General features: G+C 37.4%; 1 protein-coding gene and 1 pseudogene across 5 annotated transcripts in view; both read left to right on the top strand.

Moving 5' to 3' along the window:
- Nucleotides 1-12,991, top strand: part of ANO10 (anoctamin 10) — a 245,265-nt gene that overhangs the window by 53,866 nt on the left and 178,408 nt on the right. For all 5 annotated transcript variants that reach the window (XM_046003011.1, XM_046003006.1, XM_046003007.1 and 2 more), the window contains exon 10: nucleotides 8,738-8,929. In XM_046003011.1, the coding sequence (XP_045858967.1) occupies nucleotides 8,738-8,929 (192 nt within the window). The remainder of the gene's footprint in view (nucleotides 1-8,737; nucleotides 8,930-12,991) is intronic.
- On the top strand, nucleotides 11,705-11,788 carry LOC123941020 (annotated as a pseudogene).

The following is a 12,991-nucleotide window of genomic DNA, read 5'->3' as shown; positions in this document are numbered from 1 at the left end:
AAGCAAATGCAACCAAAGAGTGGTTTAGAAACTACTCACCACTGAATATCCAGCTGAGCGCCAACCCCCCACCTCTCTCTGTCTCTCCCCCACACCCCCTCCCCTACCCAGCTCTGGAGGCACCCATGAGCCTTGAAAATAGCCAGAGACTAACTCAGAATCCCTGGGTTCCTGCTTCGTCCACATACCCAGAGCATCTGGAGGAAGCACTTTCTGCCATTCCCAGTACTTATGTTTGGGTATTTTCTATTTTAGTGAAATACAAAACAAGAAAAGAAACTGACTAGAAGTGGAATCTGACCTACACTAAGCTCAGCTACTGAGCCTAATATATTCATGTCTTGGTGAAAGATGGACTCTGAGATACCATAATAATAATTATAATAATTCATTTTAGAATTATTCTATATAATATAGAATATGTATAGAATATAATATAGAATATTTAATAATATATAAATATATACATATATATATATATTTTAAACATTTTATTTATTTATTTGACAGATAGAGATCACAGGTAGGGAGAGAGGCAGGCATAGAGAGAGAGAGAGGAGGAAGCAGGCTCCCTGCCAAGCAGAGAGCCCAATGCGGGGCTCGATCCCAGGACCCTAGGATCATGACCTGAGGCTTTAACCCACTGAGCCACCCAGGCGCCCCTATACTTATATATTTTTAATGTAATTTATCAAATTTATATAATTTATTTATATAATTACATATTCTTTTTTTTAAAGATTTTATTTATTTATTTGACAAAGAGAGAAGGATCACAAGTAGGCAGAGAGGCAGGCAGAGAGAGAGGGGGAAGCAGTCTTCCTGCTGAGCAGAGAACCTGATGCGGGGCTCGATCCCAGGACACTGAGATCATGACCTGAACCGAAGGCAGAGGCTTATTAACCCACTGAGCCACCCAGGCACCCCTATAATTATATATTCTATGTATGATCTATATATATTCTATATATATTCTATATAATTATATGTTCTATATAATTCTATATAATTATATATTCTATTATATAGTGCCTATATTATATATAATTCTATATATTATGTAAATATATAATAATATATAGAATACATAGTATATATACTATCTGTAGTATATATTTATATACATATTTATATTTATAATATAGAGAATATATGTAGAACATATTATAGAATATATATACATATAAAATACTTGTCACAATATTTTAAAGCAATATATATTATATTCTATATAATATAGAATATTTAATGCTTAATAATTGCTTTAAAATATTGTGACTAGTACTTTTACTAAGCTGGACTTGTTGCAGCCTGTGCACTTGGATGGTCATGAGGAGGCCTGAGGGTGCTGGAAGTAGGCAAGCCTGGCCTTAGGCCTTATGAGGACTGGGTCTGTCACTCAGTCACTGCATGGCATAGAGCACTGCTTGGCTTCTCTGGGTCAGAATAAATGTGTGTTGTGAGTAGCAGGCCTCTAGTGAGGAGTGAGGAGTTTGAGTAGCTTGTCACTGGGTCCTGGAGAGTTGTGATGTCACTCAAGTGGCAACTGAGAGTCACCAATGCCCAGGCATGCTACTTCGGTGAAGTCTCCTTTGTCCAATTATTAAGTAACTAAATAACTTAATTCATACTGATGTTTATGTTTCTCCTCCACCAAGCTGAGGGCATATAATGATTGTTGCCCCTTTCTTCCTTTAGACTAAACCTATTAAAACCTATTAGCAAGGTTTTTAAACATCGTTTGAGAAAGATTTCTTCGTGCTTCTATGGTTTCCCCACTTTCTGCTGTGGATTTTCTCATTGGCCTCTTTGGTATATCTGCTGCTTCTGATGGAGTGACTCTCAGGAAGTCCCTTGTTACTACCAACTTTTTTTTGCTTTACTTTTTTAAAAAATTGGGATCTAGTTCACATGCCATAAACTTCACCTTTTTGAATTAGTACAATGTAATGATTTTTAGTGAATTCACAAGGTTTTACAATGACCACTAAGTCCAGAATGTTTTCTCATCCCTGAAAGAAACCCCACACCCATTAAGCTGTCAGTCCCTACCCCAGTAGTTTGGCAACCACCAGTGTGCATTCTGTCTCTGTGGATTTGCCTGCTCTATGCATGTCATGTACATGGAATCCTCCAGTGTGTGACTTTTGTGTCTAGTTTCTTTCACTAAGCATAGTACTTTCAGGGTTCATCCATGAGATAGCATATATCCATACTTCATTCCTTTCTATAGTTGGACAATATTCCCCTGTATGAATACACTACATTTTATATATTCATTCATCAGTTGATAGACATTTGGATTGTTTCCACTTTTTGGCTGTTAGAAATAATGCTGGTATGAACATTTGTGTGCAAGCTTTTATATGAACGTATGTTTCTTATGAACATATGTTACCATAGGCTAGGTCATATGTTCACTCTGTTTCACTTTTTGAGGAACTGCCAGACTATTTTTAGAGGCCGTGGTACCATTTTACATCCCTGCCAGTCCACTTTTTTCTACATCTCTATCCACACTTGTTATGTAAGATTTATTTATGAGAGAGACAGCATGTGCACAAGTGGGGGGAGGGCTAGAGAAGGAGAGAGAGAGAATCTCAAGTAGACCCCACGCTGAGCACAGAGCCAGACTTGGGACTTGATCTCATGACCATGAGATCATGACCTCAACAAGACCAAGAGCTGACACAACCAACTGAGCCACCCAGGCGTCCCTCCCCTTTTTTAATGATAGCCACACCTAGTACATGTGAAATGGTATTTCATTGTGGGTTTGATTTGCGTTTTCTTTCTTTTTTTTTTTTTTTTAAAGATTTTATTTATTTATTTGACAGACAGAGATCAAAAGTAGGCACAGAGAGAGGAAGGGAAGCAGGCTCCCTGCTGAGCAGAAAGCCCAATGCGGGGCTCGATCCCAGGACCCTGGGATCATGACCTGAGCAGAAGACAGAGGCTTTAACCCATTGAGCCACCCAGGCACCCCTGATTTGCGCTTTCTTTTTTTTTTTTTTTTTTGATTTGCGCTTTCTTAATGCCTAAATCGTCTTTTCATGTGCTTTTTGACCATTGTGTTTCTTCTTTGGGGAAGTATATATTCATATTCTTTGCCCATTTTTCATTGGATTATCTGTCTTTTTATTATTTCATTACAAAAATTCTTCATATATTCTGAATATAAATTTCTTTCTTTTTTTTTAGAGAGAGTGTGAGAGGGGTGGAGAGAGGAGCAGAGATGGTGGGAGAGAGAGAATCTTAAGCAGGCTCCCTACCTAGCACAGAGCCTGATCAGGGCTCAGTCTCATCTCCCTGAGATCATGACCTGAGTTGAAATCAAGAGTTGGCTACTTAACTGACTGAGCCACCCAGATGCCCCTGAATATTAATTTCTTATCAGCTATATGATTTGCAAATATATCTTCCCGTTCTGTGGGTTAGCTTATTTTCTTGAGTGTCCTTTGATGCATAAAAGTTTTTAATTTTGATGGAGTCAGATTTCTCTCTTTTTTATTGCTTGTTCTTTTGCTGTCATCTCTAAGAAACCATTGCCTTATCTGAACACAGGAAGATTTACTTACTCCTATATTTTCTGCTAAGAATTTTATAGACTTAGCTTTTACATTTAGGTCTGATGCATTTTGAATTAATATTTGTAGGTAGTATGAGGAAGGAGTCCAGATTCATTCTTTTGCATGTGGATTCCAGCTGTCCTACCACCATTTGTTTAAAAAAAAAATCATTTTTTTCTTCATTGAATGATCTTCACACATTTGTTGAAAATTGTAATTCTATAGATACGTGGATTTGTTTCTGGACTCTCAGTGCTATTCCTCTACATGTCTGGTAGTACACTGTCCTGATTACTGTAGCTTAGTAGTAGACTTTCAAATCAGGAAATGTGATTTCTCTAACTTTGTTCTTTTTCAAGATTGTTTTGGCAATTCTGGGTCCCTTGCAGTTCCTTATGATTTTAGGATTAGCTTGTCCATTTCTTTTAAAAATGCAGTTGGAAGTTGGATTGCATTGAATCTATTCATCAATTTGGGGAGTATTTCCATCTTAATATTAAGTTTTCTAATCTGTAAACATGGAATGTCTTTCTGTTTATTTAAGTCTTTAATTTCTTTCAGCAATGATTTGCGGTTTTCAGTGTACAAATCTTACATTCTGTTAAGTGTAATAAATTCTTTTTGGTACTATTGTAAATGGATTTTTTTAAAAATTTCATTTTGAGGTTGTTCATTGCTGGTTTATAGAAATACCATTGGTTTTTGTATGTTGATCTTATATCCTGTAACTGTACTGAAGTTTATTATTAGATTGCTTATAATTAGACCTAATAATCTTTTGGGGGGTTCCTTAGGGTTTTTTGATATGTAATATCATGTCCTGGGCAAATAGAAATAGTTTTATGTTTTTTCTTGTTCTGGATGGCTCTTACTTCTTTCTTTGCCTTATCGTTCTGGTCAGAACCCTAAGGACAGTGTTGAATATAGAGTTAAGAGCAGACATTCTTGTCTTGTTCCTGATCTTAGGTGGGAAGCTTTTAATTTTTCACCATTAAGTATGATGTTAGCTGTGGTGATTCATAGATGCTATTTATCAGTTTGAGAAAATTCTCTATGATTACAATTTGTTGAGTGTTTTTATCATGAAAGGGTATCGGATTTTGTTTTTTTTCCGTATCCATTGAGATTATTATATATAATTATATAAAGATATATATTTAGGGATTTCTGGTGGCTCAGTTGGTTAAGCATCTGCCTTTGGCTCAGATCATGATTCCAGGGTCCTGGAATCGAGTCCCACATCAGGCTCCTTACTCAGTGAAGAACCTGCTTCTCCCTCTGCCTGTTACTCCCTCTGCTTGTGCTCTCTCACTCTCTTTCTCTGACAAATAAACAAAATCTTAAAATATGTATATATTACATAAATTATATATATCTATAAAATTTTGTTGTGTTTATGTATTTCCTTTTGCTTGCTCTAGATTTAGTTTACTGTTCTTTTACCAGATTCGTAAGGTGAAAATTTTAGTTGTTTTGAGATCTTTTTTATCATTTTTAAATGAAAGCATTTATACCAAAGAACTTCTATCTGAGCTCTGTTTTTACAGCATCCTGTAAGTTTTGATATATTGTATCTTAATTTTCATTCATCTCAAAGTATTTTCTAGTTTTTCTTGTAATTTCTTCTTTGACTTACTGTTTTTTAGGAGTATGTTGCTTAATATCCGTACAATGTGTGAATTTCCCAAATTTCCCTCTGTTGTTGATTTCCACTTTCATTCCATTGTGGTCAAAGAGTATTTTGTATGATTTGTAAGCCTTTCAGATTTGTTGAGAATTGTTTTATGATCTAACATCTCATCTATCCTGAAGAATGTTTCATGTGTACTTGGGAAGAATGAGTATTCTATTGTTGGGTTCAGTGTTATGTAGATGTTGATGTGGGGCTGCAAGTTAACGGTCAAGAAAGAATTGCATTCTGTCCACAGGGATAGGACCTTTGGGCAGAAGGAGTTGCACTTTTGCTTTATGAATCTGGTGGTTATATGCTTAATACTCAAAGGGGAAGTGACATGTAGGGAGTATTAGATCATAAATGTTTCTTCAAATTCTAGTCGTGACATTACTCTTGCAAGATTTTTATTGTGCTTATTAATTTGACCAATATTAACTATCAGTGAGATGTACAGGCATTCTTGAGATCCTTTAAGAATGTAGCAACAAGGAGCGCCTGGGTGGCTCAGTGGGTTAAAGCCTCTGCCTTTGGCTCAGGTCATGATTCCAGAGTCCTGGGATTGAGCCCCACATCAGGCTTTCTGCTCTGCAAAGAGCCTGCTTCCTCCTCTTTCTCTGCCTGCCTCGCTGCCTACTTGTGATCTCTGTCTGTCAAATAAATAAATAAAAATCTTGAAAAAAAAAAAAAGAATGTAGCAACAAGCACTTAATTTGATCCTTATCAAACTTATGCAGGCCGTAGATCAACCTACTGGGCTAACGGTGAACATTTTTCTGCTTCTGTCCTTCATCACATGTCTTTCGGGCTCTCTTTTTGTGGTGGGGAATGCTTTTAGCACTAAACCAGGAAGTTTAAAATTGTGCCTTAGCATTCCCTTTCTGCTTATGCAGAGGTGAGGTCTTAGACAGAGCCCTCTAAGATCTTTCCTGAGATTATGCATGATCCTAGGCATGTGCCTGTTTGTCTAGATTTCCAGGAAAATGTTGGAGCTTTTCAACCCCCTGTGAATGTCTCTTTCCTCAGCTTGCCCTTTTGAGCTCCCTGGCTAGTCTCTTGTTTGCCCCAATTGCTATCCATTACCTCAGGCAGACTGATGTTTAAAAATTCAACTTTGGAGAACAGTGTGGAGATTCCTGAAGAAATTAAGAATAGAGCTTCCCTATGACCCTGCAATTGCACTGCTGGGTATTTACCCCAAAGATACAGATGGAGTGAAAAGAAGGGCCATCTGTACCCCAATGTTTATTGCAGCAATGGGCACGGTTGCCAAACTGTGGAAAGAACCAAGATGCCCTTCAACTGGTGAATGGATAAGGAAGATGTGGTCCATATACACAATGGAGTATTATGCCTCCATCAGAAAGGATGAATACCCAATTTTTGTAGCAACATGGACGGGACTGGAAGAGATTATGCTGAGCGAAATAAGTCAAGCAGAGAGAGTCAAGTATCATATGGTCTCACTTATTTGTGGAGCATAACAAATAGCATGGAGGACATGGGGAGATGGAGAGGAGAGGGAGTTGAGGGAAACTGGAAGGGGAGATGAACCATGAGAGACTATGGACTCTGAAAAACAACCAGAGGGTTTTGAAGGGGCGGGGGGGGGTGGGAGGTTGAGGAACCAGATGGTGGGTAATAGGGAGGGCACGTACTGCGTGGAGCACTGGGTGTGATGCCAAAACAATGAACACTGTTATGCTGTAAATAAACAAAAAAAAAAAAAAAAAGAAAGAAAAAAAAATTCAACTGACATACCCGGGGAGAAGGCTTTAGCACTCAACGAGATTCAGTGAAGTTGAATAAAGATGAGCCTTTCGAGTGGAGTTTTCTAGGAACCTACTAACCAGGTCAGATAATGATTTCCCTTTGGGAATGAGGCTTTCAAAGATCTCCAGGCCCACCTTGCTCCCTCTGGTCCTGGGAGTGCATGCTGTTTTTGGTTTGGTTTTTTTTTTTCAATGTTCCTACAGAGCTGGGAAGTAGGAGATGAGACTAGAATAACTTAAAATTCCAGAAGATTGAGATGTTTGTCATGACTGTATGCAGCCAGAATTGCTATAAGCCTTTGGTTAATTTCCAGAGTACCCAAAAAGTTGATTTCTGACACATTTTGCCATCTTTTCTATTTTCATGGAGGGGCAAGCTTCTGGAGGTCCTTATTCTTTCATTTTCACTGACATCACTGATATAAGAAAGACATTAGTTTCTAAGCCAACAGTCAAGAAAGAATTCTTGAGATGTCTTGAGTGCAAAAAGGTGGTTTTACTAAACCATGGGGACAAGATCCCTGGTCAGAAAGAGCTGCACTGAGGGGATGAGGAGTGACCCATTATAAAGTTTCAAGTTGGAAGGGGGTTAAGGATAGCATAAGCCTTCCATGTATTTTGGAAACAAGGTTTTCAGGATCCTGAGGGGGCTAGCTGTTGTTAAGAAAAGGCTATTCATTATTGTTTAGTAAGCCTTCAGTCATTAGACCCTTCAGATATATATACGTGGATCATATGCTTGGAGGATGATTGCCAACATGTATCTTGGCGGGGGTGGGGTATGGCGAGATAAAGGAAGTTTCCAAAGGAATTTTTATGTTAAAGTAGACTTTACAGCATCTTGGGGTTTGGGCGTGATTTTGCCTTTTGCCCTTAGCAAAGTATTAATGTCGGGGCAGCTTAGTTCTTAGAGGAAGGTCACTCTGCTTGTTTTAAGGACTTGTCAATGGGCTGTAAGTAGTGAGGAAATTTAATAATTTTTCTTTTGCCTTTGTTTCCCATATCATCACTACCTCAGTTTTTTTTTTTAAGATTTTATTTATTTATTTGACAGAGAGAGAGATCACAAGTAGGCAGAGAGGCAGGCAGAGAGAGAGGAGGAAGCAGGCTCCCCGCGGAGCAGAGAGCCCGATGCGGGGCTCGATCCCAGGACCCTGAGATCATGACCTGAGCCGAAGGCAGCGGCTTAATCCACTGAGCCACCCAGGCGCCCCACTACCTCAGTTTTTTATTGGAAGGTCAGGGACTGAGATTCTGGGGTACCCATGGTGTGAGCTGTGGGGTACCATGGTGTGGGCAGTCATGCAAGATTTTTTAAAAATTTAATTTAATTTTTCAGTGCTCCAAGATTCATTGTTTATGTACCACACCCAGTGCTCCATGCAATATGTGCCCTCCTTAATAAGATTTCTAATGGTGATGTTGAATCATTTCTTTTCAATTGATCAAGAGCAAACATCTTTAGCTTTGCTGTTATTATGTAATAATTCAGTGACTTGCACAATGGAATGAGTAGCTAAATCATTTTTTCATTCTTTCAGAAACTTAAATATAAAATTGCTTTTGAATTTATGTAAAATCTGTTGATGAGAAGAAGAAATTGAGAGGAATTCTGAGATTTTTTTTGGTTGGAGGCCAGTGTCTTGGGTAGTATTGCTAAACGTTGTTCCTGTTATATGATATTAAAACAATGCCTTTTTTTTTCTTGTGGTTTACATTTTCAGGGTACCTTTGATGATTACTTGGAATTATTCCTTCAGTTCGGTTATGTGAGCCTTTTCTCCTGCGTTTACCCATTAGCAGCTGCCTTTGCTGTGTTAAACAACTTCACTGAAGTTAATTCAGATGCCTTAAAAATGTGCAGAGTCCTCAAACGGCCATTCTCAGAACCTTCAGCCAATATTGGTGTATGGCAGGTAAAAAATTATTCCTTTGGGGGAAAAAATTAGCAAAATGGGACCTTATGATTAAAAATAAAAGTGCTCAGAAGAGATTTGGAAAAACTGGATGTTATCCTGTTTATTTATTAATTTTTTTGGCCACAAATTAGCTGTGTGACTTCACATAGTTACTAACTTCTTCTGGACCTTGCTTTTCTTGTTTTTAAAATAAGAGATGGGGCAGGGGAGGTAAATTATAATTGTTATGACCCCTTTCAGACATAAAATTCTAACAGTTTTCTAGGAAAGTAGCCAGCTGGGATTTTACCCACCAGGTGATAAAGAGGCTCTCCCACTGCAGGGTCAATGCAGATCGTGTGGGGAGCCTGGACTTCCACACTTACCCAGGAATAATGAGGTTCCCTTTCTAGTTTCTGCGCAGTGATCTCAGATAAAGCCTAATGGAGAGTCAGACATTTCACCCCCACCCAGCACAGCAGAGGCCACAGAGGAGTGCACATGAGCCATTTTTACCCCTCCAAACAAAAGAGATTTCAGTGGGGAGGTTAGTGGGAAGCCAGAACTCTGATCCCTGTCCAGTGATAATAAGGATCCCATCCCCGACTTTGGGTGTCAGTGGTGTCCGAATGGGCAACCTAACAAGATGTCACTTCTTTCCCTGCTGGAGTGGTGTCAGAGGAACCAACTAAAACAAAAGTTTTAAATAAAATGTAGAATCTTATAGCACCCAAAATGTCCAGGGTTCTATTAAAAAATCATCATACCAAGAACCAGGATGATACCCCCCCAAAAAGGTGATGTAGATGCCCCCATCAAGGTATTAGATGTTAGAAATATCAGACAAAGATTCTAAAGCAGCCTTGATAAAATGAATACATGTAAAACAGATGGAAAAATAGAATATCTCAGCAAAGAAATAAAAGATATGAAGGAGAGGCAAATAGATATTTTAGAAGTAGAAAATATAATTAAAATAAATATAAATTTAATTTAAATTTGTATTTAATTTAATATATTAAATTTAAATTTAATACTTAAATTTAATAAATTTAATTTAAAAAATTAAAATAAAAAACTCAAGGGCGCCTGGGTGGCTCAGTGGGTTAAAGCCTCTGCCTTCGGCTAAGGTCATGATCCTGGGGTCCTGGGATCGAGCCCCACATCGGGCTCTCTGCTCGGCAGAGAGCAGAGAGCATGTGGCCTGCTTCCCTTCCCTTCTCTCTGCCTCTCTGCCTACTTGTGATCTCTGTCTGTCCAATAAATAAATAAAATATTAAAAACAAACAAACAAACAAACTCAGTGGATGAGTGCAGGATCAGAATGGAAGGAGTAAAGATCAGAAACTGGAAAACAGAGCAATAGAAATGACTCAGTCTGAATAGCAGACAAAAAAATAGCCAAAATAAATACAACCTCAGAGACCCACATGGCTCTGTTCCAGAAGGAAAGGAGAAAGGAGGGGCTAAAAAATATTTGAAATAATAATGGCCAAAACTTTTTGATTTGGCAAGAGAGCTAAGACTACAGATTCAAGAAACTGATTGAATTGCAAATAGAATAAGCCCCCAAAGTCTGTGCCAAACACATTGTAACTAAACATACGAAAACTAAAGACAAAGACAAATTTGAAAGCACCAGGAGAGAAATGACTTGCTACCTGCTATAGGGGAATGACAGCCAGTTTTTCATCAGAAACCATGGAGGCCGGAGGCAAGTGGCACAGTATCTTTTAAGCACTTAAAGAAAAGTACCATTAATACAGAATCCTATATTCAGAGAAAATATCCTTCAGGAATAAAGAGAAAATCAAGACACTCTCAGATGAAGGAAAACTAAGAGAATTTGTTGCCAGAAGACCTATCCTAAACGAATAGCTAAAAGAAGCTCTCTAAACTTAAGGAAATGATAAAAGAAGGGACCTGGGAGTGTTAGAAAGAAAAACCATGGTAAGCAAAAATACAAGTAAACATATTAGACTTTTCCTGTCTTGAGTCTCTAAAGTTATATATGACAATTGAAATAGAAATTATAACACTATCTAATGATTATAAATATATGTAGAGAAAATATTAAGATACTATACAGAATGGTAAAAGGAGGTGAGTTTTCTTTATATCACTCAAACTAATAAATGACGACACAAGTAGACTGATTATATATAGACAGTCCCCAACTTACAGTAGTTCAAATTACGATTTTTTGACTTTACAACAGTGTGAAAACAATACGTATTCAATAGAAACCATACCTCAAATCTTTAATTCGGATCTTTTCCCAAGCCAGTGGTATGCAGTATGATCCTCTCTCATGATTCTGGGCAGCAAGCTGTATAGTCATAAGGGTCAACGGCCGATACACTTAGAACTGTCTGTACCCACACAACCATTTTGTTTTTTACTTTCAGTACAGTGTTTAAAAAATTACATGAGATATTCAACACTTTGTTATAAAGAAGGCTTTGTGTTAGATGATTTTGCCGAGCCATAGGCTAATCTAAGTGTTCTGAGTATATTGAAGGTAAGCTAGGCTAACTTACGATAATTCAGTAAGTTAGGTATATTAAATGCATTTTTGTCTTACAATATTTTAAACTTACAGTGGGTTTTTTGGGATATAACTCCTCAATAAAGGAAGATCTACACAGACGCACACACAATATAATATGAAATGTATGTAAAATATAAAGCATATCTATATAATCATATATGTGTATAATGTAATACCTAGAGCAACCATTACAAAGCTACAAAAAAGATACATTCAAAAACAGATAATCAAAATGTAGTTCTAGCTTTGCGCAGTGGCAGTATCGAAGCCAATGAGGTTTATCCGAGGCGCGATTATTGCTAATTGAAAATGTAGTTCTAAAAGATGTTCAAATAACCCACAATAAGACATGACAAGTAAAACACAGAAATGAAAAAACAGAAGGAACAAATGGAAAACAAAGAAATGGCAAACTAAAGTCCTAACAGATCAATAATTATATTAACTGTAAAAGGTCTAAAGATACCAGTTAAAGACTGATACTGGCAGAGTGGATTAAAACACATAACCCAACTATATGCTGTCTGTAAGAAATTGAGTTCAGACATAATGCTATAAGCGGGGTAAAGGTAAAAGGACAAAGGAAAAAAAACCCCCCATGTTTGGAACTATTAATCAGAAGAAAGCAAGAGTGGTTATATTAGTATCAGATAAAGTAGACTTCGGAACAAAAAGAAACTAACAGAGAGGAACAATCTATGATGATAAAAGGGTAAAATTACCAAGAAGACATAGCAATCTTAATGTATATGCCCTGAACAACAAAGTTTGAAAAATTATGTGAACCCAAAATTTATAGAACTAAAAGGAAAAATAGACAAATCCACAGTGATAGTTGGAGACGTCAACGTTCCTCTCTCAACAGTTGACAGAACAAGAGCTAGAAAGTCAGCAAGGGTATGGAAGAACTCAGCACCACCACCGTCATCAGATAACAGAATCTAATCCGTGTTACAAAGCACTCCGCTCAACAATAGTAGGGCACTCATTTCAAGACCTTACAGAACATTCAAACTGGGGAAACAAACTAGAAATTGAAATCATACATAGTATGTCTCTGACTACAGTAGAATCAAACTAGAACTCAATAATAGAACAATAATAGGGAAATCTCTAAACACTTGAAGACTAAATGGCACATTCCTTAAATAATCATGGGGTCAAAGAGAAAGTGTCAAGTGAACTCAGAAGACAGTGAAAACAAAAAGGCAGCATATCAAAGTTGGTGAGACATAGCTAAAGCTGTGGTGACAGGGAAATTTGTAGCACTAAATGCATACATTGGAAAAGAGGAAAATGTTTCAAACAGTAATCTAAACTCCTACTTAGGAAACTGGAGTCAAAGAAACAAAACCAACAGAAGCAGAAAGAAGAAAATCATAAGAGTTCAAGTCGATGAAATGAAAAACAGAAAAATAATAGAGAAGATTAATGAAATTAAAGAGTTGATTCTTTGGGAAGATCAATGTAGTTGATAAACCTCCAGCAGGACTAAAGCAAGAAAGTAGAAACAACCATTATAAAAATGA

The sequence above is a fragment of the Meles meles genome, chromosome 4 (genome assembly GCF_922984935.1).
Source record: "Meles meles chromosome 4, mMelMel3.1 paternal haplotype, whole genome shotgun sequence".
Taxonomy (NCBI): domain Eukaryota; kingdom Metazoa; phylum Chordata; class Mammalia; order Carnivora; family Mustelidae; genus Meles; species Meles meles.
This window is presented reverse-complemented; position numbering and strand designations above follow the sequence as displayed.